We start from the raw sequence: 26,949 nt of genomic DNA, 5'->3' as shown, positions 1-26,949 counted from the left end.
TTTTTCTTACATTTGTCTGTTCCAAAAGCCATATTTATATCATTGCTGAATACTTCTGTTATCTTTAGTAATTGGTTGAGTTGTTGATTTGTTGCTGCCAGTAGTTTTAGATCATCCATGTATAGCAAATGTGTGATTTTGTGTTGGTATGTTCCAGTAATATTGTATCCATAATTTGTATTATTTAGCATGTTGGATAGTGGGTTCTGAGCAAGGCAGAACCAGAAAGGACTTAATGAGTCTCCTTGGTATATTCCACGCTTAATCTGTATTGACTGTGATGTGATATTATTTGAATTTGTTTGTATATTAAGTGTGGTTTTCCAATTTTTCATTACTATGTTTAGGAACTGTATCAATTTAGGATCTACTTTGTATATTTCCAATATTTGTAGTAACCATGAGTGGGGTACACTATCAAAAGCTTTTTGGTAATCAACTTATGCGTAGTGTAGCGACCTTTGTTTAGTTTTAGCTTGATATGTCATCTCTGCATCTATTATCAGTTGCTCTTTACATCCTCGTGCTCCTTTCCAACAGCCTTTTTGTTCTTCATTTATAATTTTGTTCTGTGTTGTATGTGTTATTAATTTCTGTGTAATGACTGAAGTTAATATTTTGTATATTGTTGGTAGGCATGTTATGGGGCAATATTTAGCTGGGTTTGCTGTGTCTGCTTGATCTTTAGGTTTCAGATAAGTTATTCCATGTGTAAGTGTATCAGGGAATGTGTATGGGTCTGCAATGTAACTGTTAAATAATTTAATTAGATGTGAATGTGTTGAGGTGAACTTCTTTAGCCAGAAATTTGCTATTTTATACTTTCCAGGGGCTTTCCAATTGTGAGTAGAATTAATTGCTTGGGTGACTTCATGTTGCAAAATTATCACTTCAGGCATCTGCGGTATCATCTTGTATGTGTCTGTTTCTGCTTGTATCCACCATGCATACCTGTTATGTTGTACCGGGTTTGACCATATGTTGCTCCAGAAGTGTTCCATGTCTGTTATGTTTGATGGATTGTCTATTTTAATGTGTGTGTTATCTATTGTCTGGTAAAATTTCTTTTGGTTGTGTTGAATGTTTGGTTTTGTTTCCTTCTATTTTCACTTTTTTTGTATCTTCTAAGTCGTTTGACCAATGCTTGTAATTTCTGCTTCTTTTCATCTAATTGCTCTATCGCTTCTTGTTGTGAGATTTTACCTAACCTTTTTCGTTTTTTTTCTTTTTATTATTATTATTATTATTATTATTATTATTATTATTATTACTACTTTTAATGTGAGTATTCCATCAGACTGTGTATAATGCTGTGAAATCTATGCAAATGAAAAGTTCACCACTGCACTAGTGTGCGAACAGTGCTCACAACAAAATGCTCTATGAGCTACTCCTTCGCAAATCCAAGTACCAAGTAACATGGCATGTACTGCATGAGAAATGGGCTACATAAAATACCTGAACATACAGCAAAACCTCAAGTTAATGAACCCGCTTTTAAGGAAATCCTACATTAAATAAATATTTCCGCCAGTCCCGGTGAAATTTCCATACAAACAACGTTATTCCTGCCTACTTTCAACAAACCCCACTGTGAGAGGTAGTCCGCTTTTAGGGGATAAACATTAAAACTTTCTGCAATTTAATATCCAGTTTTTATGCAATTTATAATGTGCCAAAGCAATTCGTAATGTGTCCAAAAGAGTTTCCAATTTCTATCAGTTTCAAACAGGTCTTTTGCACTGTGTGATGGCAGTATATGGCCAACCATTCTTTCAGTTGACACTACCAGATCTCATTCCCATGTGGCAATACAGGAAAAAGCATTTAATGATCCTGAAATTATTTCGTCCTGCCTACCATGCAACCCTGGTCACATGATAGACGTCACTCTCACTGAGTTACGAAGTGTCAGCTGTGACATGGTTGTTGTCGTTATTGTCGAATTTATCAGTTATACTTTTGTGGCGTAATGACATAAAACTTTCCAACATGGTGAAGAACTACTATTCAACACCACCTCCATATATTTTTTACAATGTAGAAAAACCATCTTGTATCTATAACAGCAATGCCTGGATGGCATTGTAAATTTTTACAAGATTTCTCAGGTACTTAGGTGCCATGATGGGTGCAGCAGACATGAAAATAGTGCTCATTATTTACTGATGAATGTAAATGATGTGATTCTTCAATTTCTCCAGGCGTATTTTATGACAAAATGAATCTCGGGTAAACAGCCTGGTATGAGTGTACACAGGACACAATATTTCAGCAACCGACCACACTGCCATCATCAGATGCGCTGATGATGGCAACATGGTCGATTGCCGAAATACTGTGTCCTATGCACACTCATACCAGGCTCTTCACCCAAGATTTATTTCGCCAGTGTAAATGATGTGTTCCTTCCACCAAACAGCAAAAATCAGCATCAGTAACTGGGCATAATACACATTGTTAAAGACAAAATTACATTCCCTGACAGGAAAGAAGTGATGAGAGTCAACATTCTGCAGACTATGCATATGGTTGTTGCTGCCTGGAATTGTGCAACACAATCAACTGTGTTAAACTGTCTCCCAAAGGTTAGTTGTGGCACATCAGTTGCTGTTGAGGACGACATTGCTCCTGAAGAAAAATGGAGTAGAATCACAGATGTTCCCAAAAATGTGGCATTCCAGAACTGTCTTGTGATAACATCCTGACTGCCATATCCTAAATGAAAGTTAAGTGAGATGTGTATAATGTTAGTGAAGGAAAATTTAGGTAAGTGGTGGTGGTGGTGGTGGTGGTGGTGGTGAGGAGGAGGAGGAGGAGGCGGCAGCTGTTGAATCTGATCACCATCCAATTGAATGTGAGTCCAGTGTCTTACCACCGTGCCACTTCACTCAGTCCAGCATAAAGAGACTCCATCAAAGATATGAAAATGAACTTGTGATCACAACAATGAATTTACTATAGAACACTAAATTGAACAGAAAAACTTCTCACCTAAATTCTACATACCTGCTCAATAACATCACAATGTCCCAGTTTCACTAGTTCTGGGTTGTCAAAAGTGGAAACAATTTCACCTCCAGTTACAAGTGCTAACCGTTCAATGCCATCGAAATCTGCATGTTCTATAGCCATAACCCCAGCATCTGCAAAGAGCTGTTCTGGGTAGTTATAGATGAGCTGTCTGTAACAAAATGTAGAATATCTGAGTAACTTGTTCTACACTGCTTCAATGCAAACATACAGAAGACACTCAGTATCTCACCAAAACCAGCGGTATTCTCAACACTACAACTGTAAGTAATTTGAAGTGTATCAATTGCTGTATTAAATCACTGGCAAGTAAGCCTGAATGCAGAACTGCTGATTATTATAGTAATGGTCGCCTGCCTCCTGCATGACTATGTCACATTTTATTACAGGTTATATACGCAAATAAGAAAAAAAATTCCCAGATTTCACAGTTAAAAATACTTTTTTCCAAGTGAGAAAACACTTTTCACTGGTAAAAATACATTTTATTCTGCGTTAAGTAAAAATATATTTCCTCTCAGAGCTGTGAAACTTATGAATCCTTTGAATAGTAAAGGTTTTATACACCAGCATACAACTTCCTGGCACTTTAGGAAACAAAACACCATATCTTTTGTATCATGAAAGTCTAAATGTGAATTCCATCAAGAACAGCATGGTAGCTTCCGAAGCACTGAAATCAAGGTTGCAATGTGATTTTGTCAGTCACTCACATCTGATATCAGGTGATCTAGCCAGCAAATGACAACAGACATTTAGAGCAGATGACACATAATGTAGTCAGCAAAAAGCAACATCACCGTCAATTAACACAAACATGCAAATAGGAAAAGTTGGTTTAAATTAATACACATATGGTATAGCTATAACAAAAGCTAAGCTTTCACTTATGGTGTTGATCTTTTTTAGCGTGTATTATCCCTTAAGCTATATACATATATATAAAAAAGTGCCATTAAAACTTTAAATTATGGTATAAATAGCTGGTCTTCTGGGTCCGAAATTTTTCTAGCTGGATGCTTAGTAAAGTGTTAAGTTTTGAATGAGAGTCAAATGATCTGTGAAATTAAGAAATTCATCACACATTATCACATGCAACATAATTTATCTTGTGTAAAAGGAAATTTACTTTGAAGCTTTGAAAGCAATGCTTCTCAAACTACCATTCGCAATATTTTCCTGCTATCGGTTAAGAGCCCACACACTAGTGACGGATGGCAGTGATCCATCGGTATCACTTTTAACTGGTCACTCGCCTTGACACACCAAGCACGAGCAATTTGTCAAGTAATTTTGATCAGTATAATGAACATCATTGTGTCAGGAAATTATGCTATAGAAAATGAACTATGTTTAGCAGCAGTTGCAGCTAATTTCTGTATCCCCAGGAATACTTGCAAAACAAATTTAAAATAAAGGAGAATTATAATTTATTAAACTTGTTTTGAAATGCTTTTCCTGGGAACTGCAGGTTACTTTACACAATATGTTACATTTTTTATCGATGACAAATGGGTTGTGCAGATCGTTCCTGTGTGCATAGAGATGTCAATAGCAGCACTACTTATTACCGTAACTCTTGTTATAGACTGTATGAAGAACAATTAGATTACATGAACAAAAGGGACTTGAATACAACTGTATAATATAAGGAGGGACCTAAAAATAACTGGAATCAAAGAGTCGCACACACATGCTTTGTAGTTACGCGTTGTGCCGCTAGGTGGTGTTATTTTGGGGTCTTCCATGCCACTCGGTAAACAGGCGTCAGTCTTAGTTAAGTGGTTTGTTTGTGGTGCTCTGTTGATCATGTTAGTATTTCAACCCTTTGGCGATTAATGATGTGGTCATCAAGAAGGAATAAAGTGACCATTTGAAATTTTATTTTCTGTTAGGAAAATCTGCAGCCAAGGCTACTAGTATTCTGTGGAAAGCCTTTAAGGATGATGCTTTGAGGAAATTGCATGTCTAACAGTGGTTTTCGTATTTCAAATCCAGCATGTCAATTGAAAACATGCGAGGCCCCTGTCCCTCGACAGCAATAAATGACAAAAATATTGGCACAAACATGCAATTGATGAAGATTGTTGAGGACCTTAATTTCTGAGGAAACAAGAATGTCACGGAGCAGGGTCCAGCAAATTTTAACCGAAGATATGCACATGAGAAAGGTGTCTGCAAAATTTGTTCCTCACTTGCTCAAAGACGACCAAAACCAAAGAGAAAATCATGTGAATATTTGCCATGACTTGAAGAGTGAAACACAGTGAGAGAAATTTTCTTAAAAGAATAGTGAATGGGGGTGAGAGTTTGTGCTACAGATACATTCCACATGCAAAGCAAGTGTCAAAGCAAGTGGAAAACTAAATCACCACCATGACCCAAGAAAGCACATCAAGTGTGATCCAGTGTGAAAAGAATGTTGATTTGTATTCTGATATCAAAGGCGTTGTCCACAGGGAGTCCATTCCTCCAGAACAAACAGTGAAGCAACATTTTTATCTGGATGTGTTATGAAGGTAACGAGTGCGTGATGAAAAATGGCCAGAAATGGGAACTGGTTGCTCCAACACAACAATGCTCCAGCCTACACAGCTCTGATGGTCCAATACCTCATGGCAAAAAACAACATGGTGCTTGTGCCTCAGCCACCCTACTCACCTGATCTGGCTCTGTCTAACTTTTTTTGTTTCCACAGATGAAGCAAACTCTGAAAGCAAAGTGATTCAGTGATGTGGATGACATCAAAGAAAACACATTAACTGCTTTGAACAGTATCCTGTCTCAAGAGTTCCAGAACTGTTTTCAGCAGTGGCAAAAGCATTGGCACAAGTGCTTTAATGCACATGGACAATACTTTGAAAGGGACTAAGGTATTGTGAACGTCAAGTTCAATAAAAATACGTAACAGAAATTCTGGTTCTTTTTGGATCCCACTTCGTAGATTTGCCCTGACTATTTAAATAAAAATGTCCTCTTAACATTACAAGAGGCACGAACAACATTCCGTTTGAAGTTAAAAACTTTAACACAGAGCATAATTATTTCATAAATAATTCAAAGCCATAAGAGGGAGCCCATTGTAGCAAGAATATGAACTTTCCATCAATTCTTCTACAGCACAAGCTTCAAAATGCTAATCACTGCACAATCTATGGGTATATTTTGTTTTGCAACTCTGGCTTTCACTTCACTTCTCTAGGTAGTTCGTTGTCCTTACATAACCATGAATTTTAACGTAAATTTCTCACTCAAACCGGCAATGCGAAATGAAACAAAACTGCGCAACCATGCTTAATAACTAGAGAAACAAGTTACTGTCATACTGCCACACACCACTCTTAACCAGCCAAGCAGCCATTTTGCGTGCACGATTAGCATGTATTAGCGATCAAATTGTCTGGGATCATATTATTTGGGGTTTCCACACAAACAGCTATTGGTCACCGGTCACTGTAATTTGCTCGCACACAAGCGATCTATGAAGCAATTATTCGCCCATGCGACAGATTGCTGTGATCCATTGGTTGGGCATGGGACCCTTTAGGTACGTAAATAGCTGTGACGTCTTGCTCATTGAAAGTAGTTTATTAATAAGAAGTATTGCATAGTCTTCGTATTAAAGCCTGTGACACTTTTTGCTGTCAGCAGACACTAATGTGTGCAGTGTATTTTGTTGTAAATGGCACACTTTCTTTGCAACTGAAGTTCTGTTTTGGTGTTATTCTCTCATTTATGTACTACTGCTGCAGCAGTGTGCTAAAGTAAAATTCTTTGTCAGAGTATCAGTTCGTACCAGTCAAAGTTACAAAGATTTACCTGAAAACAAACAATGAACATAATTCTAAAAAATTCCTGGGTTTTTCCCAGTTGTCTCAGGGTATATACACATTTTATTAGTAAAGACATATCTGGAAGTAGACACACATTCTGTTACCCTAACTGGCTGGTATAAGTAAACAACTACAGCTTCTGGCATGGTGGTTAGTGGCACCCATTCACTGGTAGTGTAAGAGCGTGTGAGCGTACTGACTGCGCCAAATGTTCTTTTGGTGTTAACGCAATTTGTACAGGGGCATAACTAATTTTTAATAGCAGGCAGTTGGGTTTTTGAGAACTATGTCTCTAAGTGTCACACCAACTGCAAAGTGGCCATAAATTGTAGTTCAGCCAGGCAGTGATAAGATCCATTCCAGTACCACTGGAGGAACATCAACTTGGTATCTGAGAAAGCAGAGAAGGCAAAAACGGGACCACCAGTACTCATAGACTCAACCTCATGGGGGATGGGGGCTGGACTGACTGGAGAAGCACAATTTGGCTAAAATTTCAATTTATTATTCTGGTTACCTGTGAGGTTTCAGTTTCTGTTATGATTTTCCTGTCTTGACTTCTAAGACAGGAGAGGACCATTCTTTTCTACAACCTGCAAACTGTGGCTCTGTCAGCCACTAACTGATGGTAGACTGCTGGTCTGTTTCATTCTATGAGTGGGGGACTTTAATAGGTGTCCTCTTCAGTGAAGCGAGAGAAGGATGAGGCATCTCCGTCATGATGTCACTCATCTGATTAGAACACTCCCCATGGGCACCTCTCCGCCAGAGTAAAGGCTACCAGGCACAGAAGCTGTTGCCTTGAGCTCTGATGCCCCAGATTAGACAGGCACCTACTCCTTAATGTACAGGAAGTTACAGCTCAGTTATCTGCAGAGTAATCCCTGTGTTATCCAGAGGCTACACCTGTGGGGCTATATGACGCCTTCTCCACAACAGATTGGCTACTGCATTGGATTTCATGTACAATCATAAAACCATTATTAGCAGGATACGATATGAACCTTCAACAATGACAAGTGAAAAATCCTTTATGGGAACCATATGTAATCAAATCAAAATGGTGGAGTGAAATGTAGTGACTGAGCAAAACAGAAAGATGTACTAATAAAAACTGCATCATCAATGTAAAATCTTGACTAGATATAACATCTTTTAGATGCTTCCTATAACAGACAAGGAATAACTGCGCATCTATTCTAACTGCCGACACTACAAAGGGTAAAATATAACCAAATACAAAGCAGTCAACAATTTGTGGTGATTGCTATTACGCTTCACTTTATCTGCAACAATTTAAGCTAACTTCACATATCAGCCTAATTAACACTTTTAGCAGAGCTATACTTAGGAAATTCACAAAAACCCAGTTTTGGAACTGTAACACACTATTTGTTTTTGTGCCTCTAATTGAAATTTTAGTAATTTCCATGAGACGCCAATGCTACACACAGATTTGGAGAGTATCCTCAACCTTAAAAAAATATTTGTCAGCACTCTGTCCCTGGCTAACACAAGGAATAATATCCAATTCTGTAAATAGATCAACTCTTTCACACCTACGCCACTTCTGCCATGTAGGTACTCCTGGGGAGGATGGTGGGTTATTACTATATTAATTATTGATTTAATACATACTACTACACATTGATCTTGCCAAAAGCCGAGAAGCGATTGTTCTTGGTGTTTTAGTTCCCTGGGGCACTCTGGGAACTTCTCTGGGCTACTCTGTGACCCTCACTCTTCAAGTCTGCATTATTTCAATTTTATATAAGGTGGTAATCTATTTATAATAGAGTACAATTTAAATATTCTAACTGTCCTTATTTATCTTGTGAGATTTTTTTTTCAAGTATATATCTAGGACCATTTAAAAACCTGCAAGAGTTTTTTTCAAATGTACTGTCTCATCATTCACATTAAATAGCTCAGGGACACAGGAAACAAAATCTGGGTGACAGGATGTGGGTTTGGAATATGCTCTTTCCAAACATCAAACCAGTGTCTCAACTTTGTGACAGGCTAAGAGGATGATGTCATGGTGTAAAGTGTAGCCATCAACACACGATCATCATAAGTCATCTTGTGCATTGCTGAGCAGAGTGGCCCAATGCATCAAGTGTCTTCATCCCGGAAGGTTACCAGCTTCTTGTAGAGCCTGCTGAAGGAGTAGATCAGTGATTTTGATTTGATCTATCCACCTGCTCACTGTTCTTCCTCTTGTTCTTCCCTTCCACAATTATTTTCCTAAATTTTCTCTCTCTCTTCTCACAATATGACCAAAGAACTGGAGAATTATCTGGCTGACATGAGAAAAAAGGTGCCTGGAAATACTGAGTTAATAATGGACACATCTTTTGGTCCATTTTAAGCACAGTATCCTGTGTGTTGTGTGTGTGTTTGAGGTTTACGGGCGCTAAACAGCGTGGTCATCAGCGCCCAAACGCATAAAAACAGAACACATGCAGCGAAGGGACTAAGACAAACAGCGAACAAGGAGAACGGCTAAAACACACAGACCTGACGCAGTTTCAAATCCTCACACACAGAGGTAAAACGAGAGGAGAAGGGACACACTAAAAAGGAAAGAAAACACAAGGGAAAGAGAACAGAAACCGAAGGGAAACAAGGAGGTAATCGTGACTGGCTGACCTCTTACCTAAAACCCGGGTGAGCCAGTCACCCAGCAGCACATTAAAACCCTCTCCCTAAAATCCGAGGCAACAAATGGGACAGGACACAAAACCGTAAGACCTTAACTACAGTCGTTGCGTCATCTTGTAAAATAGAGGGCAAATCCGGTGGCAAGGAAACCACCGCCCTCTGGTTAGAGAATAAAAGACAGTCAAGTAAAATGTGGCGGACAGTAATCTGGACGCCACAAGAACTGCAGATTGGGGGGTCCTCCCGCCGGAGTAAAAAACCATGTGTTAATGGACTGTGCCCGATGCGGAGGCGAGTGAGGAGAACCTCATCCCGCCTGCATGACTGGTAGGACGTATGCCATGGCCGCGTGGTAGCCTTGACCAGACACAGCTTATTGTCACCGACTGCCAGCCACTCCTCTTCCCACTGACGCATAACACGAAAACGCAGGAGGGAGGTAACAGCATGGAGGGGGACGGCACATTCAACAACATGAGGGAGGGAACATGCATCTTTGGCAGCCACATCCGCCAGTTCGTTTCCCCTAATACCCACGTGCCCTGGCACCCAGCAGAAGGACACCTCCTTCCCCTGCCGTTGCAGGTGGAGGAGGGCATCATGGATGTTCTGGACGACCGTATCCGCTGGGTACAAGTGTTGCATGGTCTGAAGGGCACTCAGGGAGTCAGAACAGATGAGGAACTTAAGACTGGGAACACACCTCATCTGCTCCAATGCCCGCAAGATCGCAAACAATTCGGCATCAAAGATGGTAAACGCCGCAGGAAGCCGTAACTGCACGACTCGATCAGGGAAAATAACAGCACAACCAACAGAGTCCCCCTGTTTAGAGCCATCCGTAAATACTGGTACATGGTCGGGATGCTGGTTTAAAATATCATAAAACAAGGAGATAAAAACAAACGCAGGAGTGCAACTCCTCCGGTACTCCGACAAGTCTAAAAGGACGCTGGGCCTCTGGAGCAACCAGGGAGGCAGGCGAGTAAAACCTTGTCGTTGGGGGGCCACACGCTCCACACCAAGGGACTCAAGCAAATGCTTGGCACGAATCCCAAATGGTCTCGTTGCCCTGGGACGACTGGAAAAGACACGTTCCATAGGCGGTCGGGCAACGATAGGGTACGCAGGGGAGGTAGGACAGGCAAGGAATTGACACACCCGTCGCACCATGAGGAGTTGCCGCCGGATGGCGAGCGGCGGTTCCCCTGCCTCAGCACACAGGCTGGGGATGGGACTGGTACAGAAGGCACCAGTGGCCAGCCTGATACCCTCATGGTGTACTGCATCAAGAATCTTCAGATACGAAGGCCTTGCTGACCCATACACGGTGCAACCATAGTCAAGACGCGACCGGACGAAAGCCCTATAGAACTGCAGCAAACGCGCCCGATCTGCTCCCCAGGACCGATGGCTCAGACACTTCAAAATATTCAGTGCCTTCAGGGCCCGCACCTTGAGGTCTTTAAGGTGAGGCAACCACGACAACTTGGAATCAAAGGTGAGGCCCAGGAACCGCACAGTGTCGCTAAAAGGAAGAATGGTGTCCCTCAGACGCAATTCAGGGGAGGTAAAAAGACGTAGAGAACGATTAAAATGAACACACACACATTTTTCTGCAGAAAAGGTAAAACCCGTCTTCGCAGTCCATGCCTCTAATCGCTGTATCGTAAGCTGCAACTGCCGACTAGCAGTGACAAGACTGGAGGAAGAACAGAAAACAGCAAAATCGTCCACAAACAAGGAGCATTGGACAGGACTCCGGATAGTGGACGTGATACTGTTAATGGCGACAGCAAAGAGGGTGACACTTAAAACGCTTCCCTGAGGAACACCATTCTCCTGCACAAACAAATCAGATAGCACATTACCAACCCTATAACGAAAGAGGCGGTGGGAAAGAAAGGACCGAATGAAGATGGGGAGACGGCCACGAAAACCCCACTCATGGAGTTGATTGAGGATATGGCGGCGCCAAGTAGTGTCATACGCCTTATGAATGTCAAAGAAGACACCAAGACAATGCTGGTTACGTAGGAAGGCCTGCTGGATGGCCGCCTCAAGCAGGGTCAAGTTGTCGATAGTGGAACGACATCGCCGAAAGCCACACTGAGAGGGGCTAAGGAGCTGCCTGGTCTCGAGCAGCCAAACCAGGCGACGGTTGACCATGCGTTCCAACGTCTTCCCGACACAGCTCGTCAAAGCAATACTGCGATAACTGCTGGGATGCGTTCGGTCCTTCCCCGGTTTGAGGAGAGGAATCAAAACCGCCTCCCTCCATGAGTCAGGGTATGTGCCGGATAACCATATCATAATTAAACAACTCAGGAGAACTTCCTTGGATGGCAGCAACAAGTGCTGCAGCATGCTGTACCGGATTTGATCATGACCAGGCGCAGTATCATGAGCCACAGACAGCGCCGAATCCAGTTCCCACATTGTGAAGGGGCAGTTGTAGGGTTCAGAATTTGGAGACCGGAAGTCCAAGTGACCCCTCTCGATGGCAGTTCGGTAGCGGCAGAAATCTGGATCACAGTTAATTGTGGCGGTAGATTCCGCAAAATGCATGGCCAGTGTCTGGGCAATGTCTCTCGGCGCCGTGAGGAGACATCCCTGATGCAGCAATGCCGTGACAAGTAGTGGGCTGCGTTGCCCAGAAATCCTCCTGATGGCTTCCCATACTTTCGTAGAATTAGTGGAGCGGGAGATGGAGTTCAAGAACAATTGCCATGACCGTCGTTTGCTCTCTTTAATCACTCGCCGCGCTTTGGCCCTTGCCACCCGAAAGGCCGCAAGATTGTCAGCTGAGGGACGGCACTTGAAGCAGTGCAGAGCTGCACGGCGGGCTCGGATGGCGGAGCGGCACTCAGTGGTCCACCAGGGGACAGGACGCCTCTTGGGATTACCGGATGACCATGGAATGGACAATTCAGCAGCATGGGAGATCACGGCTGTAACATGGTCTACCCATTCGTGGACGCTGGCACGGTGTTCCAAAACAGCCAGTTGGCTGAAAAGCGTCCAGTCAGCTCTGCAGAGGTGCCACTGAGGCGGCACTGAAAATGCCACAGCCTCATCCAGGAGGCGAATCCAAAGGGGGAAGTGGTCACTAGAATGGAGGTCAGCAACAACCTCCCACAGAGCAGAAGCCGCAAGTGCTGGAGAGCAAAAGGAAAGGTCAATAGCCGACGACGACCCGGAAGCAGTACAAAAATGAGTGGGGGCACCAGAGTTGAGGATGCACAGTTCTTCAGACATCATGAGGCTTTCCAGAATGCGACCCCTGGGGCAAGTAGTCGGAGAGCCCCATAAGACATTATGAGCATTGAAGTCCCCCAGCAGAAGAAATGGGCGGGGGAGTTGGCTAATAAGGTCTGTCAGAGCCTCAGAGTCTATCACATCCTGAGGAGGTAAGTAGACTGAACAGACTGTGAGCCTCCGACCCACAAGAAGGTCAACTGCAACTGCTTGCAAGTCTGTAACGAGAGGGAGCTCAGATGAGGGGTGCAGGTCACGGACAAAAACCGCAACACCACCCTTTGCCCTTTGCCCCGTCAGATCATCTTTCCGATATACGGTATAGCCCCGTAAAGAAGGAGCATCAGTGGCCCGAAAATGTGTCTCTTGGAGACATAAGCACAAAGGGCCCTCTCGTACAAGGAGTTGTAATTCGGCCACATGCGTCCTGAACCCATTCAGGTTCCACTGTAATATGGGAGCCAGTGATTAGGGTGGCTGAACTTTCACCCTTCCTCTGGGCTTCGGAGGAGAGCCCGTACCCGCCGGAGATTTATTCCTGGGGCGAGAAGATCGCCCCCGTTCGACATCGATGTCCATCAGCTCCGATGACGACCCACGGGAGATGTCAGACAGTACGATGGCCTCGTCATCGGACCGACCCTGACTAGTCTCCTCAGGTGGCAAAACCTTCACCTTCGGCGTCTTTGTCTTGGAGGGCTTAGAATGCACAGCCTTGTCAACAGGTGGAACTTTACTCGCCTGGGCAGAAGGCGCCATAGGGGGAGAGGCAGGAAGTACCCCAATGTCAGCAACCACAGCCTTGTCCGATGTTGCAGGGAGAGCCGCAGGTTGCAAAACAACCGCAGCAGCACAAGTGCACTGGCAAACGCAGGTATTAGTGCTAACACTAGCAACCTCCGTTTGCGTAGCAACAGTGGCCATTTGTACCGGTTTCTTCAGAGCGGAAGCGAAAGACGTTGTAAACACAGGAGGTTGCATGGTCTTAAAGAGCTTCTTGGCCTCACCATAGGGGATGCGCTTAGATGTTTTAATCTCCTGTATCTTCCGTTCTTCGAGATAGATGGGGCAGACCCGGCTCCAGACAGGGTGACTCCCAGAGCAATTCACGCACTTCACAGGCGATGAACAATCGGCTCCTTCATGGGCAGGCTGACCACATTTACCACAAGTGGCTATCCCATTGCACCCCAACGTAGTATGCCCAAAGCGCTGACATTTAAAACAGCGCATGGGGTTGGGGAAATATGGCCTTACTGGCAACCGTAAGAACCCCGCTTTAACATGCTCTGGGAGTCTCGGGCAACTGAACGTGAGAATAAACGAGTCGGATTTGACTAGGTTCCCATCGACTCGTTTCATAATATGCTGCACGTCAACAATACCGTCATCAGCCCATTCAGATTTTAACTCATCTGTGGGGATATCCACCAAATCCCTACATGTCACAACACCCTTACTATAGTTCAGAGTGGAGTGGAGCTCGGTCTCGATAGCGTACTCTCCAAGACAGGTTGCCTTCCGAAGAGAAGCGACTTGACGGGAACTAGAAGTCTCAACTAACAGAGTCCCATTGCGAAGTCGCTTCACAGATTTAAGTGTTCCTGCAATCCCCTCAAGACCCTTGTGGATGTAAAAGGGAGAAACCCTCTCAAAGCTACCCTCCTTCCGTTTAATAATCAAAAACACATTCTGATTATCAGCATATGCTCTGTTACGACAGTCTGATAAATCTCGATCAACACCAGGCGCTGGAGGACTCCCAGCACGAAGTCGCTTTTTCGATTGGGTGTGTTTTCCTACCAGTGGCCCACCCAATCCACTGGTAGGGGGAAACGTAGAGGTCGAAGGGTCCATTGTGGTCCCACGAGCAGCTAGGGAACTAAAGGTCCGCTCAGACAGAGCCCCGCGTGCCTGAGTAAGCCTGATACAACTGGGGTGCGGCAGGTGCCCCAGAGGTTGCCCGCTTGCGACTGTTCCACCCCAACAGCCATGCATCTCAAAGGCGCGGAGCACACCGGAAGATTGAGGGGTTTTTATAGAGGTTGTCCTTCCTCGCAATCCAGGCGGTCAAGCCAAGATTACCATTCCCCACAGCACACAACATTCCACCGCCGCGCCATACAGTGGTCGCTGAAGCATGTCCGGGGGTTACGGTGACAGGAAACTGGCGGCGCCGACCAGTCCCCAGCTCAGGACCCCGGGGTCGCCAAGCCCGTACTCAGCAAATGAATGCTGAGCCCCTGGGGGGCACAGTATCCTGGCCAGCACCAAAGTTCAATTTCATCAATACACTGCTTGCCTCTCATCTTAAGGGTTCATATTTCGTAACCATAAAAGATGGAAAACACAAATGTTTCAACAACACCTTTGTGGTGTTTGTTATTGCTTTGTTCAGCCACATTTTGCTAAGCTGCTTCTTAACCATTCACCTTAGCATGATCCATAGTCTTCTCATCTTCACAGCTTGCCATGTTGCTGATGGCTGACCCAAGATACGAGGGCTATTCAGAAAGGAGGGGACGTTTCCATCTGACGCCGCTAGGCCTGCACCAATTGCGTACATTTTGGTATGTGCATGCTCGGCAGCTCAGTCGGCATCCATCCATGACAGTGGGAACGTCTCTGCACGTCTGGTTTTTTCAATATTCAAATTTGAAATGTGTGCTGCAATCGAAAATCCCGCCAGTTGTAAGGTGCAGTCTATGATACAGTTTTTGTGGCGGTCTGTGATACGGTTTTTGTGGCAAAAAACCTAAAACCCATAGAAATTTATTGTGAACTGTGCGAAGTGTATGGACACAACATAATGAGTGAATATTCAGTCTGCAAATGGTGCATTCGGCTTAAAAATAATCGAAAAATGTTCATGATGAAAAGGAGAGTGGATGCCCGAGCATTGTGACTGACGATCTTGTCGCTAAAGTTGATGAAACTATTTGTGAAAACTGTTGCTTCGCAATAACGGAGCTTTCGCTTCCTTTTCCACAAGTTTCATGGACTTTGTTGTATGAAATTGTCACTCAATAGCTAGGCTACCACAAATTTTGTGCACGATGGGTGCCAAAAATGTTTACAGAGCACCATAAAGAACAGCAAATTGGGGCAACGTTGACATTTCTGGAGGCCTACCACAAACATGGTGATTCATTAGTGGATTGAATCATTACCAGTGACAAGACTTGGGTGAAACACGTCAATTGTGAGACAAAATTAAAGTCCATGGAGTGGGGGCACAGAAGGTCACCCCAAAAACCAAGAAAATGTTTGCAAACCTTGTCAGCAAAGAAGTTGATGCTGACAGTGTTTTGGGATAGAAAAGGTGTGCTTCTTATTGATTTTCTTGAACGTGGAGCAACCATAAATTCTGCTCAGTACTGTCAAACTTTGCACAGCCTTAGAAGAGCAGTTCAAAACAAATGCCGAGGAAAGCTGATGTAGAAAATTTCGTTTTTGTGCAACAATGCCCGACCTTGTATGACAAATCGCACTAAAGAACTCCTTAATTAATTCAAATGGGAAATTTTCCCTCATCCGCCCTACAGCCCTGATCTTGCACCAAGCGACTTCCACTTGTTTCCCAAGATGATGAACTGGCTTGCAACACAGCGCTTTGATGACGATGCGGAACTCCAGGTGGGCGTGACTCACTGGCTGAAGTCTCAGACAGCAGAATTTTACGACAAAGGTATTTCAAATCTTGTCCAGCACTATGATAAGTGCCTCAATGTGTTTGGTGACTATGTAGAAAAGTAGTATGTCAGTCATTCTTTCAGAACTATATAATAAAATGTATTTCTTGTACTTATATTTTTTAAATGCCAAAACGTTCCCTACTTTCTGAATAGCCTTCATATATGAAAGAACGCATGACTTCCAGTTCCTGTAACAGACCAGTGAGTTGAACCTGTGCTCTTCTATCAACTATTGTGAGTTTGGACTTGTTGAGACTGATGTCTAATCCACGTGATACACTTACATCCTTTACTTTTGTTAATAGTTCAGTAAGTTTGTCTTCACGGCTAGCAGCAAGCACAGTGTCATGAGCAATCTGCTAGGTCATTAATAGTTTATCACCTATTAGGATGCCTTTAATCCAACCATCAAGAACATTCCTAATGACATTTTCCACATAGATTTTGTACAGTTGGGGGACAGAAGAACCCTGCCTGCCACCTTTTGATACACTGAAGCAATCAGACTTGCCAGCACTTCGTCTTCACAGCTGGAAGGCAATTATTGTACAGACTTCTGATCACAGCAGTCAAGTGTAGTGCGACACTGAACTCTGTCAGCCCTGCCACAACTTTTCCCAGACAAAATAGTCAAATGCTGTCCTGTAGTCAACGAAGTAGATGAAAACAGGAACTCTTGTGATTTCTCAGTTATTTGTTATGTTGGGAATCTGTTCACAAGTTCCTTTTCCTCAACAACATCATCTTGTCCTGTTCTTATGTGAGACTGAAAATACAGTTTCAAAACACTAGTTCAAAATTTTGCTTGCATGGGATATGAGGTAAACAGTTCAGTAGCTAAAGTGGTTCCTGATTGACACTTTCTCTATTAGGGGGTTGACGACGGACTCCCACCCATCTTCTGGCCACTCCTCAGATTCCCTTATTCTTCTACACAACGAATGCAATACATCAACACATTCCTTATCCATTTCTTTCATCATCTCCCCAGATAAACTGTCTAGACAGGGGATTTATATTTCTTTTGATCTCAAACTGCACTCTCTCTTTCACTGCATGAGACTCTAGGTTCCGATGTAGAGTGCTCAAATGTGATTGCTTGTACTGATGCTAGTTCCAGAATACAATGTTTCACAGGAATGTTTCCACCTCACAACGTACAACCAATAATAAATGAAAAGCACCAGTTTGCTTATTGTTCCACAGTGTTACTTTTATTATGTTAACCGGTTTTCGGCTTGCAAGGCCATCTTCAGACATTTACTCAGTACTGTCAGCAAAGAAGTTACAATGTTACAAAGTTGAAAAACTACAACTAAAAACACAGTAATACCTGCTTGCTCACAGCACCCCATAGCTCACAAACATACAGCTTTCCACTCAATGGTACACCGTATCATATCTATCCGCATGTCCAGAGATGATTTTGAAGCACAGTTAGGTACAATAAAATGTATTGCCACAACCAATTGCTACAGTCCACAGTTATTACTGACCACATCTTGCACAGGAAACAAAAATGGAAAATTATACCCCTCCTCTATGCCCCACTTGCTTCCCCATCCTGTATCTGCAAGAAATGGTGTACACTACCATATCTAGGTGTGGTATCACAGATTGTAGCCAAAGCACTGAAAGCCAGCAAGTATAGGCTTTCCTACTATGTTAAGAGCATGACACCCCAGTGTATTTTTAATAGCAAAGATAAGATCCAGTTATTAGCCAACAATGGGGTATACAAATTCACCTGTCCTGATTATGACAATTTTTACATCGGTCAGTCAGGCAGAGGCATAGCAACTAGGCTGGCTGAGCATGAACACAGCTGGAGGTCGCAGAGTTCTGACTCCGCATTTGCTGAGCATGTATTGAGTGAGGGTCACAACTACCAGCCAGTGTCCCAAGTAGTTCACTTAGCAAGCCAAGGCCATAAACTCAACTGGCTGGAAGCCCTGGAAATTAACAAACATCTAACTCACAATCCAGATCTAATTCTAAATGACCAGACACATCTCAACACTTCCCCTCTCCTAAACTTCAGATAATCATCTCTGGTATTCTTTACTTCCCACATTGTCTGTTCCTACATATTCCCATTTTCCTGTATTCATTAAGTTATTTTGTTTTATTGAAGTTGTCTATGTATTCCATACCTTCTGCAGTTTTAATAATTAAGGCTTTCTTTTAACTGGTACTTGCATTACCGTCCATGTTTAACACCTCTTGTAGTTGTGTCATCAGATATTGTTTATGTTTTACTTGGTTCATTTATTTAATGCAAATTGTTACATAGCCACAGTTTTGAATATAATGTTAATGTTGAAATGCAATACCACCATACTCTCAAAGATTGCATTTACTGTATGTTCCCTTGGACTCCTCCATTTTCCAGCATTTATTTATTTCTGTTTACCTTATTGATATTGCTCAAGTTCCTTATGTATTCTGTAGCTATACTGATTATTGTTTCTTCTTTTAATGGGTTTATGTATCACTCTCCATGCTTTATACCTCTTGATGTAGCCTTGTCAAGTACTAATTTTATTTTATTTTATTAGTTTTGTTTATTAATAGAAACTGTTATGCAGGTATGCTGTTCCTATTTTTAAAGTTTTTTCCTATTACTTTATTTTTATGTATTTATTGTCCAACTTTTTACTTTTTCATTGCATTATCACCACACTGTCAAAGATGTTACTTACTGTATGTTTCTGCTTCAGTCCAGATGTGTTACTTCTCTTCCAATGTTGTTTGCAAACTTCTATGCTGACAATACTCAGTAAATGTCTGAAGATGGCCTTGTAAGGCAAAAACCGGTTAACACAATAAAAGTAATACTGTGGAACAAAAGCAAACTGGTGCTTTTCATTTATTATAATGTTGTTCTGCCAAGAACTGATGAAAGATTCTGTAAATATAATACAACCAACAATGTTTTCACTTGCATTTTTCTCCCAAGAACTTTGGTTCTTGAATATCCAGGTGACATATGACTGACCTCTGTTAAAAAATTAGTGGAGTATTCCGACAGCATATTACTGGTCTTAACTGGTCCTCCGGCACATTGTCTTTATATGAATCAATGTAGTTCTTGAATATAAAGGAAAATTCACTTAAGAAAACTACAGAATTACAAGACAATTGCTGGGCCAGAAGTTACGTTTGAGAGGTGAAATTGCAGCACTGCCAATAGACACATTAAAATACATGTCACAGCTTTCGGAGCTAGTATTTCCTTCTGTAGGGAAGAAATAGTGGGGTATCTTTCTAAGGTCTGTGAGGAACCGCATCAGGAACGGATCTTGAGCCTGAAACCTTTGCCATTCATGAGCAAATTCTCTACCAACTGAGTTATCCAGCACGACTCATTAACTGCCCTCATAGCTCTACTTCCACCATCTTCACTCTCTTGCCTTCCCAAATTCATTTAAGTTCCACATATCTTGCAGGACTAGCACTCTTTGAAGGAAGGATACTGCAGAGAAATGGCTTGGCCACAGCCTCGGGAACTGTTTCCAGAGTGAAAAGTTATGGGTTCGAGTCAGTGTCTGGGAAACAGTTTTAATCTCCCATTTCCTCACATCTTTTGCTGTAACCATTTTGATTTACATTCCTTGCATTTCTATGTTAGCTACACTGCTGCAATTACTTCTCTTCTTTAAAATTTCTGCACTTATCTCTTTCATCAATCAAGTGAAGTTTGATATTCCCAAGAAGAAACAGAATATCTGGTCAATACTTACCTTCAGAAGACAAAATTCCAGTGGAGCTCACAGACATTTACAACTTATTAGTTTGAATAGTGTAGCTAGTCTGAGTGACTTGTTAATAATAATGATTTTTTTTTTTTTTTTTTTTTTTTTTTTTTTTTTTTTTTTTTTTTTAATGAAACTTAAAAGTTTCAATATCTCTAGAAGGTGCACTGAGATTTTGGTCACTACCTAGACTGGGTAAAGTGGAACTTACATCAATACAAAACATGGTGAAAGACATGAAATAATTATAAATAATATTGCTGTGGATTAAAGAAGTGTTACTCATGAGCTCATTTCTTGCGGATGAACTTTCACATCAGATCACTGAGCACAAGCTTGCCAAGATCAGAATTAATATTTATGAAATCCACTTGAGAACTTCTCTAATTTAGGAATTATCAGTTTAATGAAACATTGTCTCTAAAAATGAAAGCAATGCAAATGTTACCTGTTGATGAACACATTGCAATTGTGTTTCAAGATCTTGGCTACTTTGTCCTTCATTTTTTCTTTCTCGGCAAGTTCCATCTCTGCAACTTTGGCCATAGAATCTACTCGCACCCGTGATCCAAAGACCTTGATTTTGTCTGTGTCCATTGGCGTATTTGCAATAAGTATTCGAGCATTTTCAACACGTTTTGGTTGGTGAAGACCCACTTTCTTGTCCAGCAGAAAACCTGTAACATGTATATTATTATAGGCTTTGCCGGCATACGATTACTTTAACAATGGAAACTTCACGGTGGAATATTAAAATAAAAGGAAGCTTCGATGGTCTGAGCTACCGGAGATGGCAGTTATGTGTGCGTGTCTCCCTTTATAACGAAATCATTAGCCAAAAGCGAAATGTGTAACAGTCTTTTCATTGTGCCTGTGCAACTCAGTATGTCATCTTTATGGTGAGTAGCAATCTATCCTTTTCTGTATGATTGTTTCAAAATGTTCTTAGATATGCAGTCAGATTACTAACGACGAGGGGCAGGAAAATTTTGCGTTAACTATAACATGGGGGGAAAAAACATTTTTAGCAACATATCACAAAATTAGCTATTTTTAACAAACTATCATGAAATTTGGCATTTTTCCAGCTTCTGTATTTAAAATTTCAAAAATATTGGTGCAGCAGTATAATGCTAATGGTAACTAATAAGTTAAAAAACACTAAAACTGGATCTTAAGGCAGAGATTCGCATAAACTTGAAAATGACCATTTTTCACAGAAACATCTGATGTCCTACAATTCATTTAAAGTGTCTGATGGAAGACCTAAGAAATCAAGTATACCTCTTTGAGATTACTTGGAGGACAAAAAACTCCGTTCCTATCACAGTGTAAACTCAATTTAAAATGTATATAGTAACCATCGAAAATGTTGTTTAATAGCAACTGGTTTGTGTGGACATCACCATGGAAAGTAGTTTGATGACTTTCTGTGCCAAAAACAAATTATTTACAACTATATTTACCAACTCAAATTTCATCTCACTCCAAGATCTCTGACCATACAGAATAGTTGCTTTGTTTCACGTTTTTGTCCAAATAGCGCAGTAGTGTCTATGTTTTGTTGTATTTTCTTTCTATTTACTTTGATTTCGTTCACAGACATAGTTTTCATAATTGTAAAAAAAGCCAAAGCATGTAGTTACTACCAACTAAAGAACACAGAAATTTGAAGCTGATGTTCTGTATGCTCCCAATCAATAAACAGTATTCTGTAAATACTGCAACAGCAAGGATATCTTGGGGCAGAAAAGATAATGTACTGAAACATGTGCATAATGAGAAGTACAAGCGAAATAGATCCAGGATTTCCAATGTGAAAACAAAGTGCAAGCTCCGATCAGAGGCAGCTTTCAAGTCCCAAGAAAAAGAAAAACGACTGCAAATACCTTGCTCGAAGGACTGTGCAGATGTTTTCGAAACTGAACATTCCGCTTCACAAACTGGAAAAACAAAGATTTTCGCCAGTGGATGAATGAATTCATCCAAGGTAATCTGTGGTTGCTGATAGTATATAGCGTGATAAACTAGTTTCCAGCTTCATCAGGTTACCTTCCATTAGGAATGTGGGTGCACTCAGCGACTGTGATATGATTTATAAATCATAGAGCACAGCAATCAGTTGTCCTCTTTTTGCAGGTTTTATTTGGCAAATCCAGATTTCGTCTAGTGCCTAGTCATTATCAACGCACTATTTTCTAGTCTCAGTGCATGTCAGTTCCCTGTTGTTCGGGCATCAGTCAGTATTCAAAGAACTGTGACTGACACTCTAACAAGGAAATCTACTGGTTTAATACAGGGTGCGGCAGTCAAACCTGCATTTTTAAATGAGTGTAAAATACACACAGATGCAGATATCAAAATTTTATTCATACACTCTTATTCTATGTTAAAAAGCATTTAAGAAACATCAACACATTTTTTTCTTTGTTTGAAAATAACATCAGCAAGATGATGTCCTCCTCGATCATGGCATTCTCACAGGCAATTTATGAAGCTATCCATCACATGACAGAGCATAACCTGAGGATTTCTCAAGATTTCCAGCCCGATTCTTGATTTGAGATAACCAACGTTATGAGGCCTACCTACATACACTTTGCTCTTAAGGTAACCCCATAAGAAAAAGAAAATCACAAGCTGTAAGGTCAGGTGAACAGGGGAAAGGGGGAGGGGGGGGGGGGGGCAGCAATCACTCCATTCTTGGAAATCACCCAGTTAGGAAAAACTTCATTGAGAACATTAATGCTCACATGGGCTGTGTGACTTGCTGCTCCATCGTGTTGAAATAATATTTCATCATTCACTGCATACTGACGAAGCTAAGGTATGAAGAATGTCCTTAACATTGTTGAATAGTGCTCAGCATTCATGGCAACAGACTGCCCTCTTTTGTTCTCAAAAAAATAAGGGCCTATTATTCCCGATAAGGGCACTGCACACCAAACTGTTACCTTGGTTGAGCGGAAGGGTTTTTCATAGAGTTTGTGAGGGTTCTGATCACTCCAATATCTAAAGTTCTGTTTGTTCACATATCCATTGAGGTGAAAATGTGCCTTGTCACTAATCCAGAGGTTGTGAAAAAGCTCCTCGTTTTCTTAAATCATTTGCAAAAGACTTTTACAGAAATGCTGTCGGACCACAAAGTCATTATTATTCAAAGTGTTCACCACTTGGATTTTGTATGGGTGGTGATGTAAGTCTAACCTCAAAATCCTTCGGACAGTCCTGTCAGAAATTCCAAGCGCAACACTGTCTACGCGCTGATCTCCAGGGGCTTCTTTGCACAGCAGTTCTTAAATGTTCCAAATTCTCGGAAGTATGCCATGTCTTCGCTCTGCCACCTCTTTTCCTTGTCGTTTCACCAACATTTTCAGAGATATCGACCCAAATTTTTATAGAGTTAACCAAAGGCACTGGCCTATTACGATTAATCTGAAAATGCACCAGGAAACAACGCTGAGTGGCTACATAGCTACTGCTTTGGTACAACGCTTTCACTGCAAATGACCACTGTTGCTTAATCCACTGCTCCAGTGCTACTGAAATGCTTAGTGTTGGGGAACGCAGTGGTGACTTTGGTTACTCGCCCCCCACTACTTCCAATGCTTCCCCGCAATAATAATAAATGCAGGTTTAACTGCCGTACCCTGTATAAATGTTTTATCTTTCTGTATAACAGTATAAATTAATTTGATGTTTAATCTAGTATATACAACTGAGAGGTATATTTTCATTCTCAACAAAGTACAGAATTACAAGTAAATGAGAAAAAACAACAGTTATAAATATTTGTTGGGAAGATTTCTTTTTTGTCCAAAAATTGAAATAAATATTATTTTTAATGTCTATCAAATATAATTTAACTGAGAGGTATGTTATCATTTATAATGTAGTGCTGAAATAAGACAAAAATAAAGAAGAAATTTGAAAAATATGCATTCAGAAAATATTACCGAATGGCAAAAAATAACACTGAAATTGGCTACAAAATCAAACAATTTTTTCCTGACCCTGCTAATCACTAACCAATCAGGACTGCCTGAAGATAGCAGGAAGTCATTTTGCCAGAATATCACCCAGTCTGGCTGACGTCACTTGAACATTTCTGTAACATATATTAAAACAGCATAGTGAACGCATTATTGTGGCCAAGATAGACACAAAGCCCATGCCTACTACAGTAGTACAAGTTTATATGCCAACTAGCTCTGCAGATGATGAAGAAATAGATGAAATGTATGACGAGATAAAAGAAATTATTCAGGTAGTGAAGGGAGACGAAAATTTAATAGTAATGGGTGACTGGAATTCGCCAGTAGGAAAAGGGAGAGAAGGAAACATAGTAGGTGAATATGGATTGGGGGGAAGGAATGAAAGAGGAAGCCGCCTTGTAGAATTTTGCACAGAGCATAACTTAATCATAGCTAACACTTGGTTCAAGAATCATGAAAGGAGGCTGTATACATGGAAGAAGCCTGGAGATACTGACAGGTTTCAGATAGATTATATAATGGTAAGACAGAGATTTAGGAACCAGGTTTTAAATTGTAAGACATTTCCTGGGGCAGATGTAGATTCTGACCACAATCTATTGGTTATGAACTGCAGATTGAAACTGAAGAAACTGCAAAAAGGTGGGAATTTAAGGAGATGGGACCTGGATAAACTGAAAGAACCAGAGGTTGTAGAGAATTTCAGGGAGAGCATTAGGGAACAATTGACAGGAATGGGGGAAAGAAATACAGTAGAAGAAGAATGGGTAGCTCTGAGGGATGAAGTATTGAAGGCAGCAGACGATCAAGTAGGTAAAAAGATGCGGACTAATAGAAATCCTTGGGTAACAGAAGAAATATTGAATTTAATTGATGAAAGGAGAAAATATAAAAATGCAGTAAATGAAGCAGGCAAAAAGGAATACAAACGTCTCAAAAATGAAATCGACAGGAAGTGCAAAATGGCTAAGCAGGGATGGCTAGAGGACAAATGTAAGGATGTAGAGGCTTGTCTCACTAGGGGTAAGATAGATACTGCCTACAGGAAAATTAAAGAGACCTTTGGAGAGAAGAGAACCACTTGTATGAATATCAAGAGCTCAGATGGCAACCCAGTTCTAAGCAAAGAAGGGAAAGCAGAAAGGTGGAAGGAGTATATAGAGGGTTTATACAAGGGCGATGTACTTGAGGACAATATTATGGAAATGGAAGAGGATGTAGATGAAGATGAAATGGGAGATAAGATACTGCGTGAAGAGTTTGGCAGAGCACTGAAAGACCTGAGTCAAAACAAGGCCCCGGGAGTAGACAACATTCCATTAGAGCTACTGATGGCCTCGGGAGAGCCAGTCATGACAAAACTCTACCATCTGGTGAGCACGATGTATGAGACAGGCGAAATACCCTCAGACTTCAAGAAGAATATAATAATTCCAATCCCAAAGAAAGCAAGTGTCGACAGATGTGAAAATTACCGAACAATCAGTTTAATAAGTCACAGCTGCAAAATACTAACGCGAATTCTTTACAGACGAATGGAGAAACTGGTAGAAGCCGACCTCGGGGAAGATCAGTTTGGATTCCGTAGAAATGTTGGAACACGTGAGGCAATACTGACCTTACGACTTATCTTGGAAGAAAGATTAAGAAAAGGCAAACCTACGTTTCTAGCATTTGTAGACTTAGAGAAAGCTTTTGACAATGTTGACTGGAATACTCTCCTTCAAATTCTGAAGGTGGCAGGGGTAAAATACAGGGAGCGAAAGGCTATTTACAATTTGTACAGAAACCAGATGGCAGTTATAAGAGTCGAGGGGCATGAAAGGGAAGCAGTGGTTGGGAAAGGAGTGAGACAGGGTTGTAGCCTCTCCCCGATGTTATTCAATCTGTATATTGAGCAAGCTGTAAAGGAAACAAAAGAAAAATTCGGAGTAGGTATTAAAATCCATGCAGAACAAATAAAAACGTTGAGGTTCGCCGATGACATTGTAATTCTGTCAGAGACAGCAAAGGACTTGGAAGAGCAGTTGAACGGAATGGATAGTGTCTTGAAGGGAGGATATAAGATGAACATCAACAAAAGCAAAACGAGGATAATGGAATGTAGTCGAATTAAGTCTGGTGATGTTGAGGGTATTAGATTAGGAAATGAGACATTTAAAGTAGTAAAGGAGTTTTGCTATTTGGGGAGCAAAATAACTGATGATGGTCGAAGTAGAGAGGATATAAAATGTAGACTGGCAATGGCAAGGAAAGCGTTTCTCAAGAAGAGAAATTTGTTAACATCGAATATAGATTTAGGTGTCAGGAAGTCGTTTCTGAAAGTATTTGTATGGAGTGTAGCCATGTATGGAAGTGAGACATGGACGATAACTAGTTTGGACAAGAAGAGAATAGAAGCTTTCGAAATGTGGTGCTACAGAAGAATGCTGAAGATAAGGTGGGTAGATCACGTAACTAATGAGGAGGTACTGAATAGGATTGGGGAGAAGAGAAGTTTGTGGCACAACTTGACTAGAAGAAGGGATCGGTTGGTAGAACATGTTCTGAGGCATCGAGGGATCACAATTTTAACATTGGAGGGCAGCGTGGCGGGTAAAAATCGTAGAGGGAGACCAAGAGATCAATACACTAAGCAGATTCAGAAGGATGTAGGTTGCAGTAGGTACTGGGAGATGAAGAAGCTTGCACAGGATAGAGTAGCATGGAGAGCTGC

The 26,949-nt window shown here is 41.5% G+C and overlaps 1 protein-coding gene across 1 annotated transcript in view; it reads right to left on the bottom strand.

The window, feature by feature from the left end:
* Positions 1 to 26,949, bottom strand: part of LOC126095730 (T-complex protein 1 subunit beta) — a 55,635-nt gene that overhangs the window by 5,094 nt on the left and 23,592 nt on the right. Inside the window, exons 5-6 of the mRNA XM_049910499.1 lie at positions 20,687 to 20,915; positions 3,010 to 3,184 (exon numbers count right to left, since the gene is read on the bottom strand). Of these exons, the coding sequence (XP_049766456.1) occupies positions 3,010 to 3,184; positions 20,687 to 20,915 (404 nt within the window). The remainder of the gene's footprint in view (positions 1 to 3,009; positions 3,185 to 20,686; positions 20,916 to 26,949) is intronic.

The sequence above is a fragment of the Schistocerca cancellata genome, chromosome 8 (genome assembly GCF_023864275.1).
Source record: "Schistocerca cancellata isolate TAMUIC-IGC-003103 chromosome 8, iqSchCanc2.1, whole genome shotgun sequence".
Lineage (NCBI taxonomy): Eukaryota > Metazoa > Arthropoda > Insecta > Orthoptera > Acrididae > Schistocerca > Schistocerca cancellata.
The sequence above is the reverse complement of the archived record's forward strand: the minus strand, read 5'-3'. Positions and strand labels throughout refer to the sequence as shown.